The sequence below is a fragment of the Carassius gibelio genome, chromosome A10 (assembly GCF_023724105.1).
Source record: "Carassius gibelio isolate Cgi1373 ecotype wild population from Czech Republic chromosome A10, carGib1.2-hapl.c, whole genome shotgun sequence".
Lineage (NCBI taxonomy): Eukaryota > Metazoa > Chordata > Actinopteri > Cypriniformes > Cyprinidae > Carassius > Carassius gibelio.
Window position 1 is genome coordinate 20,699,389 of NC_068380.1, and position 24,225 is coordinate 20,723,613.

Below are 24,225 nucleotides of genomic sequence, written 5' to 3' on the forward strand. Positions count from 1 at the left end.
CAGTATTTTCTCAATCACTCTCACATTCGTGGTTTTACAACATTTTCACATATATTAACTTATTATGATTGTTAATTTGATGACCAATGCCATATGTTCCTTTTATTGAGTGGACGGGCCAAAAAGCATGTATCGTACATTTGTTCCTACTTTCATGCTTTCAGCACTGTTTTGTCAATCAAAAATGACACATTATGAGCCAGTTTATTGCCTGCAAGAACACACGAGAGCTAGCCAACACATTGTAAAATGCCAAGAAGTTATTTTATTAATAATGAACTGCAAAATAAAACATTACACAAAATCAGCAATACTGTGGGTCTAAAGATTTAATAGAGGATTTTGATCTGATTGTGAAGACTTGCACAATGTGGTCACAAGCATCAGTTAATGTTACACAAATCCTGGTTTGCTGTATATGTTCTTTATGCAGTACAAGCAACGCAAAACTAGCTGGATGCGATAAACAAACAGCATCTGCTGTGTTTCAATGCAATTACTGAAATCAATCTCAGTCAGTTTGATGGTGAGGCAAAATGGCATTTCTTGGGATATTTCACCCAAAAATGAAAAGTCATCATTTACGCACACTCATGTTATTCCAACTTTTATGACTTTCTTTCTTCAATGGAAAATGCAAGAAGATATATTTAGAAGGATTTTTCTTTTTTTTGACCATACAATGAAAGTCATTGTGGTCCAAAACAACACTGATTGGACTCCATTGACCGTCACTGTATTATTAAAACATTTTTGTGGTAAACTTGAGAAATAAATAAAATCACAAAGGTTTGCAATAACATGAGATTGAGAAATAATGATTTTTGGGTGAAATATCCCTTAAATATATTCTATTTGTTGCTTTGGATGTCATATCAAACAGAACAGCCCAGTGCATTTAGCACTCTTTTCATTTTGATAGTGAATGTGACTCTCTTTAGTTATAATCGTAGGTAACAACAATATATCGCTGGCTTTCATGACATACTACTGGACCTACGAATGACTTTCCGCAAAGGCTTGTTTCCATCATGAAGATAGCAGAAGGAGAGGTCCTGCTTGGCCTTGTTGTTGTTTGTATATCTGCAGGAAGCCGACTGTTATCTGCCGTGTCCATGCACAGACGACACATGAGACTGGAGCATGTTTAGTGGACGTTGTAGATTACAATCCAAAAAAAAAAGAACATGAGACAAAAGCTTGAACAATTTACGGCTAACAAACAAAACAAAAAAAAGTAGTACTTCCTGTGCAGTACTGTATGTACCGCCTTCCTACACTTTTTCCGAAAGAAAAAGTTAGCAACAGAAATCTAACAAAATGTGCACTAAAATATAAGTGCCTCAAAATACAGTTCCCGATCTCATTTAAAATACTTTCTCTTTTCAACAAATATAAAGTGCAGCACACATTCAGGCACGGATACAAAACAAAAGTCTCTGAGCACAGCCCTTGTTCTTCCTGTCCTGCGACCCAAAGCGGTTTTCCTAGTGAGGTTTCGTCAGGGACTGCTAGTCTTCACTGCTAGCTCTCCATCATTCTCCACTCGTCCGTTTCTGAACTCTCTTCTTTGGAGGCTCGTGGTATATTCGTCCAAAGTCCTGCCTCCAAACAACGCTTCACGTGGTATTCTGCCACCTGTTATGAGTGAGAAAGAGGATATTAATAATAATATATAACAAGAAAAGACATTTACAGCAAAGAGATCAGTATGAAGAACAAGAAGTGAGATGCATACGTAACAGAATACTGATAAATTAATGAAAAAATGCATATAGTTCACCCAAAAATGTAAATTCTGCCACCATTTACTCAGTCACGTTAGTTCAAAACTGTGCGAGTTTCTTTCTCACGTGAAACACAAAAGAAGAAACTTTGAAGAATGTTGATGCAGCTCTTTTTTTCATACAATGAAAGTGAATGGTGACCAAAATTACATTTCAAATGTTTTCTTAGGTGTTTTCCTCAGTAACATTGTTGGTAATATTAACTAAATTCTGCACACTAATTTGCATGTATTTACTTGAAAGTACAGACAATAATATTGTGAAATATTATTACAATTTAAAATAACTGTTTTCCATTGTAATATTAAATCGTAATTTATTTCTTTGATGCAAAGCTGATTTTTCAGCATCATTCCTCCAGTCTTCAGTGTCACATGATCCTTCAGAAATCACTCTAATATACTGATATTCAAAAAACATTTATTTGTATGATGTTGAAAATAGCTGAGCAGTTCAAAGTTGTTGCGAATTATTTATTTTTTTAATTGCTTCATGATTTAAAAGTTCAAAAGAGAAATCTTTTCAAACAGAAATCTCTTGTAACATTATAAATCCCACTTTTGATCAATTGAATGCGCCTTCGGTGAATAAAACTATAAAATCTAAAATAGTAAGATCTTGGTGATCCCAATTTTTTGAACGGTAATTTAGGGATTTGTACAGTCAACTTTTATGATTAGTTTTTTTTATTTTGGAGCTTTAAAGTCCCCATTTCGTTTCATTATGTGGAAAAGAGCAGCATGAACATTCTACAAAGCATCTCATTTTGTGCTTTACAGAAGAAAATGAGTCATGCAAGTTTGCAACCATATGAGGGTGAATAAATGAGATCATTTGAATATTTGGGTGAACATAATATTCTGCACATCCTCCCTTATGCTGATCTGCAGGGCTGGAGGAGGGGTTATAGGTCAGCCTGGACTCTGATGAATGCAGATTCAAGCTGTTATGCAATTCTTCCTGTGTCCTTTGGCTCTCATTCAGCTCGTCTGTGTCAGGTTCAGAGCATTTGCTCTCTGTGGTGACAAGTCAAAGTGATGGAGGACGTGTTCAAGAACCCGAGAAATGTGCTTAACCCTTAAATTACATTTCTTATTAAAAATTAATAAAACATTTTTTATTTTTAACATTTGATTTAGATGGAGCCCTGTACTAAACTACTTTAACAGCAGCATCGCAACACGACTACTAAATCCACAAAGGTACAAAAATAGTCCTTAAGGAGCAGAAATCAAGACGAATCAGAAGTTGAATGAGAATGGTTAAGTTATGAAGTGCTGATGTTTTACAGCATCAAGCTCCAGCGTTACCTGCGGGTTCATGCTGCTCAGCACCTTCTGAAGAATCTGCATATCCTGCATCTGGATGCATGTTTTCAGATCCTGCAAAATCAAAATCTGTTACTGGCTACACTACCATTTAAAAGTAAAAAAAAAAAAAAAAAAAAAAAAGAAATTTACATTTTAATTCAGCAAGGACATATTAAACTGATCAAAAGTAACAGTAAATGTGTTTTCAAATAAATGAACTTTCTAATTAAAGAAGAAATATTTTACAGTTTCCACAAATATATTAAGCAGCACAACTGTTTTAAAAATTGATAATAATAAATGTTTTTTGAGCAGTAAATCAGTATATTAGAATGATTTCTGATGGATCATGTGACACTGAAGACTGGAGGAATGATGCTGAAAATACAGCTTTACATCACAGGAATTAAATTTTACAATATATTCACATAGAAAACAGTTACTTTAAATTCTTAAACTATTTCACAATATTACTCTTTACTGTATTTCTGAACAACATTTCTTTCATTCACAATTAAGCATGACAACAAGGGCTGTGAATCTTTGGGAAGGCAGCGATTTGACACGATTCATAGGTTTTTCGATTCGACTCAAGAACAGTTTTTTCAAAATTAAAACGATTCAATTGGATTCGATTCGCAATTAAATTTGATTTGATTCGATTATAAAGATTCGATTCTGCATTCTTTAAGTGCATACACAGGATTATTTAAATGCTTCCCCTAAATTCTTTAAATACAGCAGCCTTTATGGTTAGAGAACCATAGGTTAGGAGAGAAAAAAAAAAAAAAAAACTTTTGTCCATTGTTACAAGCTCGTTTGATGATGCTATGGCATGAAATGGCATACATAAAAATGTAATCCAAGTAAAAAAAAAAAAAAAGAGCTTCAGAAGTGACAGAAATGTCAAATACACTAATTTTATGTATGTAGCCAATGTATTATCATAATTATTATTATTATTATTTTTTTTTTTTTACAAGGAATTCTCTTCTTTTTTTAATTACTTTTAATTTGCTGTAAGAAATCAAATACACTGCTGGACAATAATCAATTATTTGTAAATCGATAATTTTTTCCTAACAGCAATTTTATGATTGTTTTATTTACTAGGCTACATTTAATTAACAATTATTTAAGTTTTTTTTACCTTATTGTTTCATCATTTCTATCTGCTTTTACTCAGTTTAGCTGCAGATAAAGTCTGGCACGTCTATGAGAGCGAGATCACTTTTCTTTCAGTGTGAAAACGCATTTATCTCATTTTCACAAAATAAAATGCTATAGTAGCTATTTAACCTTTCCTCTCCATCAGCGAATGATGATTCTGAAAGAACACACGGCAGATCTCTTGCTAAAGCAACGAACGCTACTTTTTAAATGCTTTTATTTCAAGGTCGTTGTTGATGCTGTGGTTATTTTAACAGTTTCCTTCGTACAGTCGGTTCATCAGCATTGTTTTGAACACATTTATCATTCAGTGGAACTGTGCATATGATTTTAGACACTTACATTCCTGCTCTGTCCGTGCAATAAATACAGCTTTCGACTGCTCCTGAAACACCATCGGTAAGAAGCAGAGAGCCACTGACAAACTACAGAAAAGTAAAGCTACTTCACTTTAGTATTACTGGCCACAAGCTAAACGAACGGAGTGCAAGCGCAATCCTGTGACAGTCTCATAAACAGTGGAGCGTGTGAAGGACAGATTAGAGGCACTCTTCAAGGTCTTCATTAATTTGTGTGTGTAGTAATTTAATGTGTATATATTTTGAAAGCCTTGAATCAATATAGAAATCGTGATTCATTCGATTCTTAGCGTTTTAAATCGATTACTGTCCGAGATCGGTGATTCACGATTCAAAATTCATGTTTGAAGATCGATGCATATGAATCGTCAGGGTTTGTAATCGATGCACCGAGAAACCGATTGAATCGTTACAACCCTAAACAATGCATTACAAAGTCCTATGCACAGTGAAATCTCATTGGTTTAAAATCATTCTCTACATTACTGTACATCAAAGATGAAGTATGTTCTGATTCGCTGTGCTTTGGGTGCTTCGTATAGATTATTTTCTGTCAGTGAGTACCAAAAACAATGACTTGATTACAGCACAGAAAACTGAGATATTGTATTTTCTTTCGTACCGGTGGCAAAGACTCCAACACCTCCTTGGGGTCGAGCCGAAAGCCTGCTGGTGTGTTTTGGTGCACTGTATCCTTCGGGGTTTCTCCTTTTGATTTCATGGTATACTCTTTAACTCTCTGCTTAAAGGCATTGAGTTCTGTGTGGAAGACATCCAAGTATCCCTCCTGCCCTGCCTTAAAAAAAGAAGCAAAGCAAGATTTAAATGGATTCTAAATGCATTCAGTAAAAATATGAATGAGGTTTATCATGAGACATGGATGAATGCGTGAAGATGATCTTATTCTGTGTCCAATATTGGTTGTTTCCTGGCCTCAGGCTCTCAGTTATGTCTATCTCTCTCCAGTGGTCACTGACATTACTGCACATCACTCACACCGACTCAGATTGACTGCACTAACAGTCAGAAGTTAAGAATAATTACGATTATATTATGTTGTTCAAATAAGTCTCTTTTGCTCACAATGGCTGTTAATACATTAAAACTGTATACTGTGAAACATCTTTACAATTTTAATTAAAAACTGTTTTCAACATTAACAATAGGACACACAAATAATTGAGAACCAATAATACTTGATAATAACCGAGCATCAAATCAGTATATTTGAATGATTTCTGAAGGATCATGTGACTCTGAAGACTGGAGGAATGATGCTGAAAATACAGCTTTACATCACGGGAATAAATTACATTTAATATATATTTAAATAGAAATCAGTTCCTTTAAATTGTAATAATATTTCACAATATTGGTATTTTTATTGTATTTTTGAGCAAATAAGTGCAGCCTTGTTGAGCATTGCTTTACTGAGCATTACTGTAACAATAATGCAATAGACAATTTTCGGTCGATTTTTCTAATGATTAATCGAGTATTTAAGATATTACTTTTCTTTTGTGTGGTAATAAAGTAGACTTAAGCGAACAATAGACTTTAAAATTACTTAAAATACATAAATAATAGCAGGCAATAATTAGTGGTTCTAATGAAATATAAAAAAAGTTAACAGTTAAAATACAAAATATAATCAGAACTTATGTACATCATGTATTATATCTTTAGCCTTCAGAGGGCGCCAACGGCAATCGAATCTTTGTATTTTTCTCAAATCTCCACTTAATCTTTAATATTTGGCCCCTGAACAATAACATGTGGACATCAAAACAATCAAACTCAGTGCGTATATTATTTAATCGAATCGACGCCTTTGTGAATTCACAATAGCACTATGCTTTATCATGATTTTAAACTGGTTTTAATATTTCGTGCAGCCTCAGAAAATGCTCTAATAATGCTTTTCATGGATTCTCGTTTCCGATATTTTATAATAGAGTACTCGAACTGAATAGAGCATTTGTGACAGCCCTAAACTTGCGTAAAACACCACTGCGAAAAGGTGATGTACACTGCAGATGTGAGCCTTACTTTGGCTTTCTGAAAGAACTGACGGAAACAGCCTCGTGGGTCTTGCTGAGAGTTGCGGGCCATTTCCAGAATAAACTGCATGACGACTGCCTGATGAGCCACCTGCTCCATTAAAGCCTCTTTCTGCAGAAGATCCAGACAGTCAGGATCAGTAGTGAACATGTGGGGACACAGTACAGACTGCAGAAGCAGTACAGTTAGTATGTTATTTTGACCGTGGCCAGAAAGAGCACTCACTTGCTCTGCCTGCAGACGGAAGCACCACAGGATCAGGTAATCGGCCGCTTCTTCACAGATGAGATGGTGGTACTCTGCTAGAAAGCGCTGGCTATCATCCCACCTCCTCAACATACCTGTCCAGTCAGAACAGAGAGGACAACCTCCATTCAGATGAACGGCCTTTATTAATAAACACACAAATCAAACACGCTCCAGGACTTACCAAAATGTTTCAAGAGCTCTTCATTACGCTGGATGAAGCTTATGTTCTTATCAGGATCGGATTCATTAGGCCAAGACTGTGAACTGTTTATTATACTCTAGGGAGAAGAAAAAAAAAAAAGTGGTAAATGCACAAAATGGGCCACAAGAGAAACCACTGCTGCTGGTACGACACTAGTCATTTTGTGCTAGATTTATATACTTAAATGAAGTGTGATATCAATGGGATGCCACTTCTGAAATATGCTGAGGACATGGCTTTGGTAACTTGTATGACACACGAGAGAGGATTGAGACTGAGAGGCATCTGTCTTTTACTCAGCAGGAGAATAGTTTCTATAAGAAGGATCAATCTCTTTTGAGAAGGCTGAAGGGTTTCACATTTTTACCAACACATTTCTATGACGTTTGAGACAATATTCATGACCTAAAGGATAAAAATCTATTTTAATCAATGATTGTTCCAGTGCTGAATGAAAAGTAATAATTAAAATAAGAATAATGATCTAAACTTTTGAATAGCTGTTCATAAGAAAGTAAACACACATTAATTTTACACATTTACTTGCTCTTAACCCTGTCCCAAACCATCACAGCCCTCTCTGGGGAAAGACTGCTGTGCGTTTGGACTGCATCTTACAATGCAGAGATATGCAATAGATGAACGCTGAATGACTTTTCTAGAGTGCTGATATGAGATACCTTGTCAAACACATCTCGGCTGGCCTCCGGGCACAGAGTGGGGCTCCGTCCCAGCATGCTCTCTTTATGTCTCCACTCCTGCTCGGTCTGAGAGAGCTCTGTGGAGGAGGCCAGGGCTCGGGCCCGCTCCTGCTCCGCTGACTCAGAGCTGTGCAGCTCCAAACCACAGAGCTGATACTGCGCCTCGGCCAGCTGCCACTGCGACGCGATCGAGGCCTTCACACAGCGCTGCTGACTCAGGCACATAGACGCCATGCTCTCCACGCTGGGCTGTGATCGGACACAGAGAGAGAAAGCTCAATACACCTCCAGCAAATCATCACAGGTGGTTTTGTAACTGATTCGGTCTTCAATGACAGTGACACCAGTAATGCTGAAATTGTAAACATTGAAGGATATACTTCTTTTTTTTTTTTTTTTTTTAATGACATTTTAAAATATATTCAAATAGAAAAAAAAATAAAAATACAGTAAAAATAGTAATATTGTGTTCAAATAATACAGAATGTGCAAGCCTGAATTATTCCTGTTCCGTTATTCGTTTTTGAAGCCATTATCCGTGCAATTCTGAATAAGGTATGCTTCAGACACACCCCTAATTAATACATTACATATTTTAATTGTACATGCGACATAGATAAGGTCATAGAAAGTTACAGTAACATGCAATATTGTAATCCTAAAAAATTATCTCATACTTGCAAACTCTCATGCATTATGGTTAAGGCATGCTCGAGTAGTCGATTGTATTTTTATATAATTAGAAAGGATATTACATGAAAGTAAAGTGTCCTCTTTAATTTTTTAAATAGCTTGTGAAAATAAAATGTCAAAATATGGGTTAAATAATGATCCATCGACACTTAGTGTAATAGATGTATTTCGGTTTAAAAAAAGACAGCATCCTTATTCTGACCTGTAACATATAAAAGTAGTCATGTAAAAATGTAGTCATGCTAAATTATATTTTAAATGATTCAAAACTTCTTGCTGACAAATGGGCAAATACTGTGTTTTGAAGGATAGCGGCAAAGACTGGCAAAGTTTAAAAATGACAATGAATTTGTTTTTGGAGGGGCACTGTGGTCCTTAGTGTCTTTTTAATGATTCTTGTTTGAAATATGATTGACAATTAGGGTTGCAAAATTCAGGGAATATATGGGAATTAAACGGGTCATATAATCCTTTTTTAAAGATCATTATTTGGTGTAACAGAATATGTTGACATGCTTTAATGTAAAAAAAAAAAATACTTTTTCAAATACTGTGCATAATTGTAGGTCCTCTATGCACCGCTTTTCTCAAACAAGTTGGTTTTTACAAAGTCCCTCCTTCTGACAAGTGCAGTCTGCTCTGATTGGCCAGCTGACCAAGTCCATTGTGATTGGCCAAACACTGCAAGCACTCTCAAATGTAACACCTCTTTCCAAAATCACAATCTTTCAAAATTCTTTAACTTGGAATTTGCAAAATTGCAGGAACAGGGAACTTAAAAAGTAGCTGAAAAAAAATCCTGCAGCATACTCAGGTTAAAACAACCAGATTTAATGCAATTTCAGTTTAATTACTACCCTACATGTCGCTCAATCACATGCACACAAGCACACTGTTTACTGCAGGGCTACTGAGGACACTCTCTACATGCACTATGCATTCCTCCGTTACAACATCAACAGATCATTTCTGGAATCCTGAACACAACATGATGTCAAAATGACCATCTTAACGAGTGTTCAAGAAAAAAAACAAGAAAAAAACATATCACATAAATATGTTTAAAATGTCCTTGTGCTGTAAGCTACAACATTTTTACAATTATATAATTGTAAAAACAAATACGCTAACTGAACAAACATTTTTTCAGGATTTTTTGATGAATAAAACATTCAAAAAGAACAGCATTTATTCAAAATAGAAATATTTTTTAACAATGCACTACCGTTTAAAAGTTTGGGGTCTGTAATTAGTTTTCTTGCTTTTTTGAAAGTAATGTACACTTTTTTTTCAGCAAGGACATGTTAAATTAGCAAAAAAGGTGATAGTAAAGACTTATATTGCTAGAAAAGATTTCTATATAAATCTAATAAATGCTGTTCTTTTTAAGTATTTATTCATCAACGAACCCTGAAAAAAAGGTTCCAAAAATAATCCCCCAAATCTAACTTTTAAAATGTGTATTAGTTTGCATGCATGACAGCTAACGACCACACAAAATGTTGTATTTATATTTATATGATAGCATCATTACATTTCCCCAAATGTCCATATAATTCTTATAAAACCTTAATAAATTTCCAACATGCAATATTTCCTAAATTCCCCAGATCAAGTTCCCATAAAGATCCCGGCCACTTCGCAACCCAACTGAAATAAGCCAATGTATATTGTAGTCATAAACATGTTGACAGTTTTAACTGAGAAAAAAAAAATCTAATTAAACAAGACACATTTTTGTGTACTAAAAAAAAAAAAGGAAAGTCTGACTTAGCATGTCAAGAAAAAAAAGGTCCAAGCTCTGAGATTTTTTTTTAGATCTCAAGATCATGCAGTTCTGACTTACTATAAAGCAATGCAGTTCCTACACAGATAAAAAGATCACTGTGATGCATCAAACCCAGCAGTGTAGTGTCCATGGATCTAATAATAAAGCTGTCATTATGCTCAGCTGTCATGAGTCAGTAAATACAGGCTCATGGTCTCACAGCACAGATCCTCAGAGAGGGTCACACCTATGACACTATGAGCGTCTGAGTGTGATGCTCACAAATTCCTCGTCTAGGCAAACAGCACACTTTTAAGAGACAGGCTTTCTCTTTCTCTTACTCATCCTGCGGTCAAGTTTTACTGCAGCATCTAACAATACTGCTCCAGCTAACGGCGACTTAACCTAGCATTTCCGCGCGGCTTCAGGTTTAAACACAACCTCATACAGATTTAAAGCTCAATCAAAAGGCTTCGAGATGTAAATAAACTTCGCGAGGCACCTCGTGTGTGCGCGCGCAGGGCGTGTTTTCCTCGCGCTCATGTCCAAACCGCTCCATGTCGCTGCTTCCGCTCCGGAGGACTCCTGCTGTCTGTACAGCTTCAGATCAGAGAAGCACTCGCAGCTCAGTGCCACACGAGCGAGCAGAGAGACTTATTTTCAAGTTATAACATCAGCACCACTCTCTGCAGCTCCTTTTAGCTCTTTATGACAACTTCCGTGCTCTGACGCACTCACTCGTCATGCGACGTCAGACGCTTATCACGTGATACAGTCCGAGCGTTATTTATTTTATTGATCGATCTATTTATGTATATATAAATGCCATATTTTAAATCTAATCTTATAAATATATGTATTAATATTAAAATGTAATAATTGGTATTAAATGGAATATATTTTGTGTATAGACATTTGTAATTATTTTCCCAGATGGGAATATGATTTTTTCCAGGATCTCGAAGATTCTGATTTGTTCACGGATTCATTCAAACGAAAAAGAACATTTAATATAAACTATTTGTTTTTTATGTTTTAATAATTGGTTGCTAAAAATATCAAAGAACATGTTGTATTACTATGATGACATTTTAAGACTTAATATTATTAAATTTGAATAACATTTTAAGACATAATACGTAAAAAAAGGTCACAAAGTAAAGTTAGTAAAGTAAAGTAAAGTCAGTAAAGTTTTAAAAATTAAAATGTTGTTTTTATTTAGATTTATTTAAATCTCTGTTTGAAATGCGCTTAATTTTAGGTCGCATAGTGATGTCATGCTCAGCCGTTTGTTTTTCCCATAGACAGTAAAAGCCTCTGGACTGTAGAGAACTCGCGAGAATATTCGCGTGTCTCGTCGTCAGATGTCTAAATAAACACTCGCGAGTTTAATGGTTCCGCGCGGATATAAGGAAGATTATCCAACAGACTGTTGACTCGGTGGTTAACTTTAACAGTATAGAAGTAAGTTGAAAGTTCACAACCAACACTGACTCAGTCAGAACATGTAAATATAATCGTCTTGTTTTTGACTCCAGTAGTTGTCAGTTTGTTTATAAATGTTCGCTCATGATTTCATGCTAGCACGTTGATATTAGCCGCCACTTCAGTGCTGAAATTCACATTTTGTGATGCTGCGGATCGAAAAACACCAACAGATCTCTCTCTCTCTCTTTATTTTTTTCATAGAGTTTATTGATGGTTCTCGTTTCAAAGTTTAGTAATTACTTCTTTTTGGTTTATGTGAAAGTGAAAGAGTAATAACGTTACTAATTTTATTCTTACCCAAAGTCATTTAAGTTTAGGTTTCATTTTATAGCTCCCAGTTAAACTCTCTGGGGTAAAGCATCCTACAAAAGATGTATTTATTGAGAACGTGTATTAGCAGTGTCCTGTTTGATGGCACTGATGTTGTACAGTAAATATCAAGCATTTGGTTGAAAGCATTATGTAAAAAGAGGTCAGTGTGAATAGATGAGGCACAATGAGTGTGATATGATCAGTTCAGATGAGCAGAATCTCGAGCGAAGCTCAGAGCCATGACAAAACAAGATCATTTGGAGAAAACGTCTTGCAGTCTTCAGTGTCACATGATCCTTTAGAAATCTTTCTAATATGACGATTTACTGATCAAGGAACATTTCTGATCATTATTAAGGGTAAAATATTTTGTGCTGCTTCATATCTTTGTGGAAACAAGTTTGGATCAGTAACAAACACACACACACTCATACATACACACATATGTGTATATATAGAAAGGATACATTATATTGATCAAAAGTGACAGTAAAGACATTTATAATGTTGCAAAAATGTTCTATTTCAAATAAATGTTGTTAATTGAACATTGATTTCATCAAATAATGTATCACGGTTTCCACAAAAAAAAATATTAAGCCACATTTATAATAATTTGAAGATGGCAAACCATTATTAATATCTAGCACCAATGTTTATTTATTGATAGCTGTTGAGCACCAAATCATAATATTAGAGCATATATTAGGACCATATGCCACACAGAAAATTCAGCTATATATGTATATGTGTTTGTGTGTACAGATACTTTTTTTTTTTGTTATTGCGTGTGCACTAGACTAGAGAACATGTACCTTTCTAAGGAGTCTTTAAATAGTGACAGGTTCATTATACACACACACACACACACACACACATGTATTGTGTATATACAATAAATAATTGTAAAATAGAGCTCTCTCTCTCTCTCTCTCTCTATGTGTGTGTGTGTGTGTATATATATATATATATATATATATATATATATATATATATATATATATATATATATATATATATATATATATATATATCTCACACACACACACACACACGTTATTATTTATTTTGCCTCCACTGTATTAATTTAATCACAGATTAAAAGCTAGGCTCATTAACAGCCCTGTAGAGTGTCGAGCAGGGTTTGCAGTTGTGTGAGTGCTCTGTGTCCACTAGATGTCAGTGAAGACCAGAGGAGATGTGAGTGAGCCTCAGGAGCCAGAGCTTCCCCTGAGACAGTCCAGACTCCAGACCTAAAAAACAAAACCTCCTCAGCCTCAGAGGCATGTCTGTGAGCCAGCTGGCAGACTGCCCTTTCTCGGGCTGCTGTTCCCACAGGGAGGGAGACGTGTTTGTGTGTGTGAGACTCAGACCTGGACGTGTGTGTGGGGACTGACACCTGAGGCACTTGTTCACATGTTGTTCAGCACGAGTCACTTCTACTGTGAAGTCGACAAACTAGGAAAAAAAAAAACCTTTCCTCTCATAATCTGAAGGTAAATCTTACCCCTGAAGCATTACGAATACAACGGGGAGTGACATATATATAACACTTTTCTTTTTTTTCTTTTTTTTTTTTGTGAGTAGACCGTTGCTTGCTTGGGGAATAACTGCCTGAGAATGTGTGAGAACTCACTGAAACCACTCGCATGTCGAGCAACATTTCGAGCAGCTGCCAAACTGCACATTTTTGGGGCTTGCTACATTAAAAAATCATTTTACACCCATTTGATTGAGGTAGTGCTGTAACTTCCCAGCCTGAGAAACAGAGCTATAGGCTTTCTGAAGTCATGGGAAGAGGTTTTTTTTCATCAACCGGTGATGAATGTTATTAAAATCCACCAGGCAGAAGAATTATGCAATGTTAGACGTGTTCGAGTCTCTTAAGCATGTTGTAGCCTGTTAAGCAGATCTGTGTTGGGAATCAGATTTTTCATGCATTTTACAATCATAACAATGCTTTCGTGCAGGGAGTGGAAGTGTTGAGTCTAGACAGCGCCACCAGGTGTACAACAATGAGCCTGGAGAGACAATCAAAAGGTACGTTTCAAACCTCATTCCACTCTTGGATACTCTTTTAGTAAACATTGTGTGCTAATGCTAGAATGATAACTACTGACTCATTCCTAGCAATCATTATTAGAACTTCTTACCATAAATATCTGAGTGAACGGGAAATAAAAAATGGGATGCAGATATATTGGGACTATGAACTGGTTAATGGACAAGCATTTCTTTGTTTTAATTTATCAAAATATATATCCATTTACAACATTCAGAGGGTTGGGTCAGAAATATATATATTTTTTTTTCTGTAAGGATGCAGTAACATTTATAAAAAGAGACGGTAAAGTCATTTCTTCTATTTCAATTTTAAATAAAGGAGAAGAATAGAAAAATAGTAAGTATCATAAAATATTAAGTTTCCAAACAAATATTCAGTAGCACTACTGCTTTTCAGCATTGATCATAATAATAAGAAAATATGTTTCTAGAGCAGGAAATCAGCATATTAAAATAAATATAAATTAATAAATGAAACATTTCAAAAACATAAAAAAACAGCTTTTTTTACCAGCTCCAAACTTTTAAATTGTAATAGATTATATTATAATATATTTGAATATATCATAATTTTGTTATGCTTAATTCGATTTTAAATTGTATTATTTATTTATTTATTTATTGCATTTTTGGTGTTCTGTAATTTAAGCGAAATTAATAGAATTTTAAAATTGTCCGTTCATTTTCCGGAAGGCAGACAATAATGAACAGACAATAATAATAGGTAAAAACAGAAAAAAAACTTTAAAATATAACAATGTATAAGTCTAAGATGTAAGATCCATACAGTGCAAAACACAAAGCGCTAATATGTTATATGGGCATTATTTTTGGTAGAATTCTGCATTTTTATGGAGGCAGGAACAAATGAAAGCTTCAGTCTGTTTCCTAGTCTCTTTCCCTCATAATAAAAGCTTTCATTAAAATGACAATTTGCTCCAGCTCTGAAACAACTTTCCTCTTTGGCTGACATCACCAAGCCAAGCTCATCGAATCAAGACTACATTTCCCTGTGCAATCAATTCCTGATGCACAATGTGACTTCTGAGCACAATGACCTCATCAGTGGCTAAGCGAACACTGTGAAAGTCAAGTCAACCTCATCATCATTGCGGCGAGTTTTGCACATTCCAAAAAAGAGTCGTAGTGTAGTTTCAGCTTGTTTCTCGGGTCTTTTGCTCCACAAGTGGAAGCCATAGTTGATATGGACTTCTGAAAGTAGTCCTCAACAGCATTCTCACTTTCTGAACTTCCCATTGACTGACTGCATAGTCTACATTCCTTAATGTCCTTCCACCCCACTTTCCTCCCATGCTTGTGTGTGTGTGTTGGAGGTGAATGAGGTTAGGGTGGAGTTGAGACAAAGACCAGAGAATTGAATGTGTTTGTGTGTCATCAGCTAATATGCGTGCGCAGTCAAGGACAGTTCACTTACGGGAAAAGACTATCCTACATCATGTTTTCAGACAGCCTGGTAAGCTCGTGCAGGAAGCGTTGAGGGCAAATCTGATGATGGGACGAGGGGGGTGGGCTTGTGCTGAGGGTGGACCGAGAAAAGCCCTTTGCACCACTTTCCCAGGCTGTCGGTCAGGAAGGCTGTTTTTTTTACACCGTGACCACCGTGTTGCCCTTTCCGGGGGAAATCCGAGACAAACACGAAGAAGTGGAGGAGGGGGCTCTGGGAAGAAGGAGAGGCAAGGAGAAGAAAGGTGTTGGCCACACAGCATGAGAGAAGCTGCTGCTTTCAGGGACCGTATTCGTCCCCTCCGTTACCCCTTTGTCACCGGCCTGTCCTGTCTCGCCCCCACCTTCCTCCTTAAAAAATGGCTCATCTTCTCACCGTTTTGTGGCCAGGAATCACTGCCCAAAATACAAAGCCCCAACACCTCACACACAACAATAGACTCCTCCTTTCTCTCCCTGTTACGCATATTAAATGTTAATTTTCTGGCCCTTTTTGCTCAATTCAAATGCGGTGTGAAGTATCCGCATCTAACAATGGCTGACTGGGAAAAAAAGAGTCAAGGAGTGCATTACAAAGGACGTGAACTAGTTAAGCCTGTATCCCGGATTTAAAAGGAAAAAGTTGGTAAAGTCTTAGTGTGGCGGGAAAAGTGCATTAAAACAGGGTTTAAAATGAACACCTAAAAAGTAAAGTTAGGCTTTACGTAAAGTTTACCTTAATACACAGTACTGGTCTTATTTATGATTCATAGATCACTTTTCTGAAGAAATAAAAAAAAAAATGTGTTTGCAATCTTAATCAAAATGTCATGCCTTCATTTTTTAGCTGTCATTACTGATTTTTGTTGTTATTTATGTTGTATATGTATGTAAAAATATGTAATAAATTCATATAAAATATATGTAATATATACAATAATATAATTTTAAAAGTATTGAGAGAGTAAAATCATGAGCAATGACATTTGGAGCTGTGATGCTGATATGGGAAAAACAAGTTTGAGTCTGGCATGCAACGATTTCTATAAAAAAAAAAAAAATGTCAAAAATGGGCAAATGCAACCCAATTAGTGTGAGATGTGGAGTGGAAACAGACTTGTTGTTGAGAGCTGTGTGTAACCCTGCTGTTGTGTGTGCTGCCCCAGGTGTTGACCTCTCTGGCCTGCAGGAGCACCTCTGTGGCCTGTGGAGCAGGAAAGAGCAGAAGGAGGTATGAAACAGATGTAGCTATTCTCCAGCTGAGCATGAGGGGCCTAGCCAAACACTTTCTCAAATGTCCAGTATTCCTACAATTTTTAGGAGACACTCAATACTTTTCATTTACAGTTGGATCTGCAGTGAAATAAAAAAATAACCACACAGAAAATAATTTCAACTTGTCGCTCAGTTTATTATAATTTTTTTTTGAGTGACAAGTTAAAATGTTCTGTGGTAATAGCCATCATATCACAAATGCTGTTGATAGCGTTTGTATTCAAAAGTAATATTTCCATCCATTTCTCCCTTTCTTTAAATAAGAAACAATAATGTATTTTCAGTGCTTGACTAACTTAATGTGATTTTTGGTTCTGACTTTTGGTATCACGTGTAATGATGGTGATATTTTTAATCAGTGCATATTTTATTTTTATTATTGTTTTAGCTACGGCAAGTGTTAGCGAGCAGTTTCTCACAGATGCAGGAGCCCTTGGCCGGTCTGCTGGACTTCCTGGAGGGCTGCCTTACCGTCCAGAAGGGGAAGTCCACCGTCTTGAACCAGTTCATTCTCACAGAGTTCATGCGCTGGAGGACCAATAATGCCCAGGCCAGTCTGAATGTCTTGAGGGAAGAAGAGCGACTGCGTTTGCAGAAGAAAGCCCTGGGGCTCCTCACAGACTCTCATCCCGGGTACATGGACCCCCTGCTGGAGATTTATCAGCTGAGCTCACTGAAAACACCACTGCTGCTGGAACATGTGGACTTCCTGCAGGACTGCTGCTGCTTCAAAGAGGTGAGGGGAAGCCGTCACCAGCTGAGGGACACTTTGACAATATGCTCCAATACAGTGATGTAGGAAAGGACAATGGTTGCTAGTGGTAGAAAAATATAGCCAGGTACCTTATGGGCTATATATCTCACACACAAACATATATATATATATATATATATATGGTGTTCCTGTAGCTCAAGTGGTAGAGCATTTCATTATCAAGGTTGGGGGTTCGATTCCCCAGGAACAAATGATAGGTAAAAACTGACAGGCTGAATGCACTGTAAGATATATATATATATATATATATATATATATATATATATATATATATATATATATATATATATATATGTATGTATGTATATATATATATGTATGTGTATGTGTATGTATATGTGTATTTATTTATTTATTTTTTGGGACAAAACTAGTCAAAGTTTTGACTATTATCAGCACTGCATCCAAGTTTCTGAGGTTGCATATGGAGTAAAAATAAATGTTTAATAACTTGACGTTGTATTTGCTATCATTAAATGCGGGAATCAAAATTATGTCCAGGTCACAATGCCCCCAAAATCAAAAAAACAAAAAAAAAAACAAACAAAAAAAAGAAATTAGCAAACAAATAAATATAAATTTTGAAGTTGTTCAAAAAAGTAAATGAAATAAAATAGTTATTAACTACTATATCCAAGTCCCAATGCACCCCCAAAATCAAAAAATGAATCAAATTAATTTAATGTTGCTCATAATTAAAAAAAAATACAGTTATTTGCTACTATTCATTTTGAATTGTAACATTGTTTTATGACAATTACTTAAGCATTAAAAAAAAATCTATCTACAATTGAGAATTTTTATTTATTTTTAAGTTTTTAAATGTAATTATTATTTAATGAATATAATATATATTAATCAATCTATTCAATTACTAATAATTCAAAATGTTATATTTGACGATAGAAATATAATATAAAGCAAGACACTGTGCATCAAAAACAGCTGTAATGATATGTTATTGTGTTTTATGGCAGGCGCTGATTTTCAGTGTCAAAGTGGAGCTCCAGAAAGATCTGGACATGGAGAAGGTCAGTTTAACCTCCCTGATGAAAGCCCGGGTCTTTGCTGCTTTAAGCTGGATGTCTCATCTCTGCTTTCCTCTGTTAGATGTGTGTCCCTCTCATTCTCCTGGACAAGCTGTCGCGGGTGGAGCTGTATGTGCGAGACCATCCCGACCTGCAGAAGCGTCTGCTCAAGCTGCTGGACTCCTGGTGCGTGCCCAACTTTGACATCCAGGCGCTGCTCAGGTGAGAATGAAAGCTCTACATATCCACTGTTATTGAAATGCTGAAAATACAGAGTCATTCATTACATCTTTTCATAGCATTGAGAATTCATAGGGAAAATGTGCCAAATGCTTTTAATTGTTAATAATGTCACAATACTTTTATTTTTATTTATGCAAGAATCATTTGAACGTGGAAATTCAATGCATATCGAAACATTCATAATAATATAAAAAAACTATTAATGATATAATGACAATATTAATAATACTACACACGTGTTTGTGTGGTTGCAGTCGGTACCCAAACGTGGTTCTCTCAAAACATCAGACGGACCAGATCCAGCCCAAGCTGCTCAGTAAACATGTGTTCAGACTCATGGAGAAGTTCTGCATTGATCCCGGTGTGTGAGCGTCATCATCTCAAGTGTGTAGGTTTATGAATGTGTGTGTGCTTATGATGTTCACACCGGTCCTGTCTACTACAGGTCTGTGCTCTAATTCTGTCTATAAGAGGAAGCTGGATTCACTGAGGTTTCTCATGTACAAAACCTTCGGCGAGGTGAGAACCTTCCTCTTTTTCACTGCCCTTTTTTTATCACATCATTTAAAAATGTTCAAGCGTGTCAGGTTCTTAAAAATCTAGTCTTTGTGTTCATGTAAGTTTCACTTCTGTGATTTTAAATATTTCAACTAGTGTAACCATCAGGAAAGAATATTGAACCGTGTATACATATCTTTCTCATTGTTGTCAGTGTTTATATTTATGTTTTTCAAGGCAAGTCAAATTTGTTTGCATTGCACCACATGCTGTCGATTTTGAGGACCGTTTTTTCAAATGTCAATAATATAAATCTCATCAATAATAATTAGTAATGGTGTTAATGTAATGATTTAGATATTGATATTAAACACGTGAAAATTAAGGATTATAATTAACTTTAATATTAGATATAAATTGAGAATGTTTACTGATAATTTACAAATAATTAAGTTTTTTTTTTCAAATATTATTTTCAAAAGAAACAAGAATAAAAGATTGTCAAGCACGTAAATAAATGAATAAATAAACATTTAAGTAATTTTTGTTTCTTTATAATGATCTTTTATCCTGATAATATTAGTAAATTAATAGATGGTACAAAAAAATCATCGTGTGGAGTGTCACGTGATCAAATGTAACTTCTGTGTCTGAAATTACATGACGAACAGTCATTTCGGAAAGACAAGACTGAATTATTATTTTAGATGCTTATTAACAAATCAAATGTTAAAATAAATGCAAAACAATAAATAAAAATAAAATATAGTCTCACCCTTTATTTACCACTAAATATTTTGTGCTTTCAGAAATGCATCACATTAGAGAGGTTAAAGTTTTTAATCCTGCAGTCATGTGTCTGCTTCATTTGATTTGTTTGACAGAAAGGCATGTCTGAAGAGAACTGGAGAGACCACGTTCAGGTAATTCTGATTCTGTCTTGATTCCGCACTTCAACATTTTAAGTGAGTTTTATGTAAGCGTGTGTGTTGTGATCTCAGGCCATGATTGAAGGCAACGCAGAGCTCCAGATTCAACTGGTGCAGCTGTTGGTTAAACACTGCAGCCTCAAGACCGCTGCCCAGTGGGCTGCACATTACAACTTACCCAGAAACAGGCTTCCCTTAGGAGTCTGGGACAAAATTCAGAGCCTCTCCCCCAAGCAGCTGTAAGTATTAAATCAAACGTACACACACAGAAACTTAAAAAAAACATATTTGTAAAGACCTCCCATAAATGATTTCCATTCCAGTAATAATAATATTTACTGTAACCCTCACACGAACTTTTGACAAGTCTGGTTTTGACACCGTTCGAGAAGATACTTTGGCTTACAGGCTAATGTAAACACACACACACACAAACACACACACACACACACACACAACCACCAACCTCACAACAAGTATATTCCTGTCATCCTGTCATAGAGAAATGCATGCTGTGAGCGGCCCACCCGAATCTTGGACACCTCTGCAGTCTGATCAGCAAAAATACTACCAGCTTCCTCTGTCCAGAGAAAACGTCCACTTTGTAGAAACATTAGATGAAGTTAAGCAGTGCCGAGAAGCTGTTTTAAAGGTAATTGTATTGTCACATCAACTTTAATTATTTCCAAGGAACAAGGAAGATCCGGTTTTGCTTTTTTAAATGTCTTCAGTAACATTTTCTCCTCCTTCTTCTTCAGTCTGGTTGTGTGGTGGGAATGGACATGGAATGGAGAGCCGGTTTTGGCACAGTATCCTCTCAGCATGTGGCTCTGATCCAGCTGGCAGTACAGGATCGGGTGTTTCTGTTGGACCTTTGTGCACATGCTATTAGCCACAACAGCTCCACAGTGAACTTCATCAGGGCTCTGCTGTCAGACAAGAACATCCTCAAACTGGGTAGGAGGCCTTAAGGCAAATTAAGCCACATACTATGATATTCTTCATATTTCTTGTGTTAGTAAACTATGTGTTTGCTACCAGGGAAGATGTGGTAATGCTCTCTTCAGCTTTGGAGAGCATTGCTTACAGTATGTGTATCTAGGTTATGGGATGTCTGGAGACTTGCGGAGTCTAGTCAGCATGTGGCCCGAGCTCAGGGAAGCGCCGATGAAAATGGAAGGAGTTCTGGACCTGCTTCATGTCCATCAGGAGGTGCTGCTTCCACCCCCTAGCTAACCGTTGCTGATTGGATATTCCCAGCCATATTCTGACTTTAGAACCTATGTTGATTGTTTATGCAATTGACCTCTGTCCCCCCAGATTCAGCGGTGCTGGTTGGGCAACAAAGGATGTCGGTCAGTGGAAGTGAGTAAGGGACCAGCAGAGAAGGGCCTGAGTTTGCTAGTGCAGCAGATATTAGGAAAACCACTGAACAAAACCGAGCAACTCTCCAACTGGGAACGCCGACCACTCCGGACCAGTCAACTCCGCTATGCAGGTAACACACAATTCATGAGTGTTGGCATGGCATTTTTGAACTTTGACTCATTATTTATATTTTATTTTTGACTGGTTTCAGCCACTGATGCGTACTGCCTGCTCGATGTCTACCTCGTCCTCTCCCGGGACCCAAAGGCATTTGGTTTGCCAGAGGACCTACGTTGCATTCCCTCGGCCCAACAGGCCAAGAGCCGTGAGGAAAAGAAACCTAAAGAGAAGAAAAAGCAGTATAAAAGAAGAGAGGTCAGTTTACTGGTCAACTAGTCTCTGACAGTGCTTTTATGAGCCTTTAGTCCTGAAAATTGCTCTGCTGCCATAGTTACTGTCATAAACTAAATATAAAAGTTAACTGATGAGAACTTGTTTTTTTTTCATGATGAAAAAAATTAAGGGGTCCAACGAGCCCCATAATACTCTATGTATACTTGCCCAAAATGTTCTCCAATCTCTTGGTGCATTTTAGTGGATCCCAATCTTTAGAGCAGATTTGGTTATAGAAAGGTCAAGTAATTTCATCTTCACCAATGATTTTGGAGTGTTTTTCAATCTTCAGGCTCGGCAGAAAGCGAATGAGGCCCACTTTGTAGATGACCGTCTAAAGGTGAATTCGGAGTACGAAGGGCCCACCATCACACCACCAGAGCTAAGAGTGGTCTGTGATAACATGCTGCAGGGTCTGGGACGTTTTTTGCGCTGTCTGGGGGTGGACGTCAAAATGCTGGAGAACTCTGATGACCATAAAGTAGCAGCAGAGGTGAGACAATTAGTCCCCTGCTGTTTCTGGCATTTTACATAACTGTTAAACTTGCATTAAATTTTAAACTGGATAGGTCTATATAAGATGGTCCTCAGCCGTCTCCGGTCACGTTTAGAAAGAATAAGTAACTAAAAATCTGAGCGGACCTCCATGGCCTGTGGTGTCCCTCTGGGCTTGATCTTTGGACCTTTGCTGTTTAACATGTATATGCCCACTAAATGTAAAATAATGCAAATTAACAGACATGTGTACCAAAGATAGGCTCCAAGATCTACGCGGTGCTATCGTCAAGTGACTACAGTCCCACAGAGTCTTCTCCAGTTAAACAAAGGCAAAACAGAGGTTGCTTAAATTTGGCTGCAGAGAAATTTAAGCAAATATTTTCTCAAGTTTAAACACTTTTTTTTTTGTGTCCTCTTTTATATTAATCTCAGTTTTATTAGTCATGTCAAAGTGTAACTAAATCACCCTACTATTATCTTGAAAAAAATAGTTATGGAATTTTTTATATATTACTAATTAAGTCATGTATTTGCAGTCAAGTTATATTCTGTCTTCCAGCTGGCTCGTGCTGAAGGTCGTGTCATCCTCACCGCAGGTCAGCCCTACCAAACAGTAAGTGTGTTTTTGAGTTGTTGAGAGACATGCAAACCTTGTGAGCTATCTTGCATCCTAGTGCCTACATGGGCATTTTACGTCTGTAAGCAGCTGAATAGGTTTTTGTACAGAGCTCCAGTCTGCTTAACCAAAATTCTGTGCAGTGACTTTTTGTGTGAATATCTGTGTCTTTGTGAATAGTTACGCTCACAGGTCGGAGAAAGCCGCTGCCTGATTCTGGACTGCTCAGAAAAGGCACGTGATCAGGCCGTGCAAGTTCTAAAGCATTTTCGCGTCCACCTCACCCATGCAGACATCTTCAGTCGATGCCAGGTCAGTTGTGCACACATGTGGGTCTCTTACACTTATCACCAGAACAGAAACCTCTTCCTCTTTAAAATAAATGATTATATTTATCAACTTTTATCAGTGTTAAAATGAAAGAAAAAAGGAGATCCGCAGATGCATTTCATACATCCTTTATTGATCTCTTGAAAATTTGTACTGATGCTGCAAAGAAACACTAGGAGCCTTTAGAGGAGTTGATCAGCCAGGCAAAAAATAGTGGAACAATGTGTTTTTTTTTAAAAGATCTTACAGGAAATAACCAACCAGTGTTTTGCGTCATGAAATCTTTATGTCAGTATCATTTTGAATTCCACATTTAAAAAAAAAAATTGGATACAGTGAGATACCTTAACATTTGCACTGAAGTACCTCCTGTCTTGAGACATTTGTGTCTTATCTGCAGACGTTGTGAGCCCGGAAGGAAGCTCAGGGTGATAGATGGCTTTTCTGGTGACACTTCTCCTGTGAATCATTGGCTTGATTTGCCACTGCGATTTTCACTAGAACAGGCACAGGAGGAGCTTTCTTCAGGCATTTCCTCTCACATAAGTGATAATCGGAATTTAGACAATGGATATGAATAAGGAAATAAGCAATTACCGGAGGGATACAGAAATAACAGTAGACAAACAAGAGGAAAGAGTAAAGACAAAAAATACGTAGTCATG

The 24,225-nt window shown here is 36.6% G+C and overlaps 2 protein-coding genes across 4 annotated transcripts in view; one reads left to right on the plus strand and one right to left on the minus strand.

Annotated features, from left to right (window-relative positions):
- Positions 1–242: 242 nt before the first annotated feature.
- cdc37l1 (cell division cycle 37-like 1) lies at positions 243–11,038 on the minus strand. 3 transcript variants are annotated; one of them, XM_052608807.1, is made up of 8 exons: positions 10,803–11,038; positions 7,819–8,088; positions 7,118–7,214; positions 6,913–7,028; positions 6,676–6,798; positions 5,249–5,422; positions 3,098–3,169; positions 243–1,638 (listed from the first exon to the last, which is right to left on the minus strand). In XM_052608807.1, the coding sequence occupies exons 1-8, from the start codon at positions 10,857–10,859 to the stop codon at positions 1,525–1,527; spliced, it is 1,023 nt and encodes a 340-aa protein (XP_052464767.1). In that variant the 5' UTR covers positions 10,860–11,038; the 3' UTR covers positions 243–1,524. The 3 variants fall into 3 exon arrangements, with proteins under 3 accessions (XP_052464767.1, XP_052464768.1, XP_052464769.1); XM_052608809.1 differs by lacking the exon at positions 243–1,638 and adding an exon at positions 1,666–2,803; XM_052608808.1 differs by lacking the exon at positions 3,098–3,169.
- Positions 11,039–11,617: 579 nt separating this feature from the next.
- Positions 11,618–24,225, plus strand: part of exd3 (exonuclease 3'-5' domain containing 3) — a 37,054-nt gene continuing 24,446 nt past the window's right edge. The window contains exons 1-18 of the mRNA XM_052608812.1: positions 11,618–11,764; positions 14,071–14,140; positions 16,774–16,838; positions 17,271–17,618; positions 18,635–18,688; positions 18,768–18,907; positions 19,183–19,289; positions 19,374–19,447; positions 20,311–20,349; positions 20,428–20,594; positions 20,857–21,007; positions 21,114–21,312; positions 21,458–21,567; positions 21,676–21,853; positions 21,935–22,098; positions 22,409–22,609; positions 23,174–23,227; positions 23,411–23,542. Coding sequence (XP_052464772.1) covers positions 14,116–14,140; positions 16,774–16,838; positions 17,271–17,618; positions 18,635–18,688; positions 18,768–18,907; positions 19,183–19,289; positions 19,374–19,447; positions 20,311–20,349; positions 20,428–20,594; positions 20,857–21,007; positions 21,114–21,312; positions 21,458–21,567; positions 21,676–21,853; positions 21,935–22,098; positions 22,409–22,609; positions 23,174–23,227; positions 23,411–23,542 — 2,208 coding nt within the window. The 5' untranslated portion in view covers positions 11,618–11,764; positions 14,071–14,115. The remainder of the gene's footprint in view (positions 11,765–14,070; positions 14,141–16,773; positions 16,839–17,270; positions 17,619–18,634; positions 18,689–18,767; positions 18,908–19,182; positions 19,290–19,373; positions 19,448–20,310; positions 20,350–20,427; positions 20,595–20,856; positions 21,008–21,113; positions 21,313–21,457; positions 21,568–21,675; positions 21,854–21,934; positions 22,099–22,408; positions 22,610–23,173; positions 23,228–23,410; positions 23,543–24,225) is intronic.

Coding starts and splice junctions, on each gene's coding strand:
- cdc37l1 (XM_052608807.1), bottom strand. CDS start 10,859: ATGGAGCGGTTTGGACATGAGCGCGAGGAAAACACGCCCTGCGCGCGC. Junction 6,799..6,912: donor TCCGTCTGCAGGCAGAGCAA/GTGAGTGCTCTT, acceptor GATCTTCTGCAG/AAAGAGGCTTTAATGGAGCA. Junction 1,639..3,097: donor TGAGCAGCATGAACCCGCAG/GTAACGCTGGAG, acceptor CACTCATAACAG/GTGGCAGAATACCACGTGAA.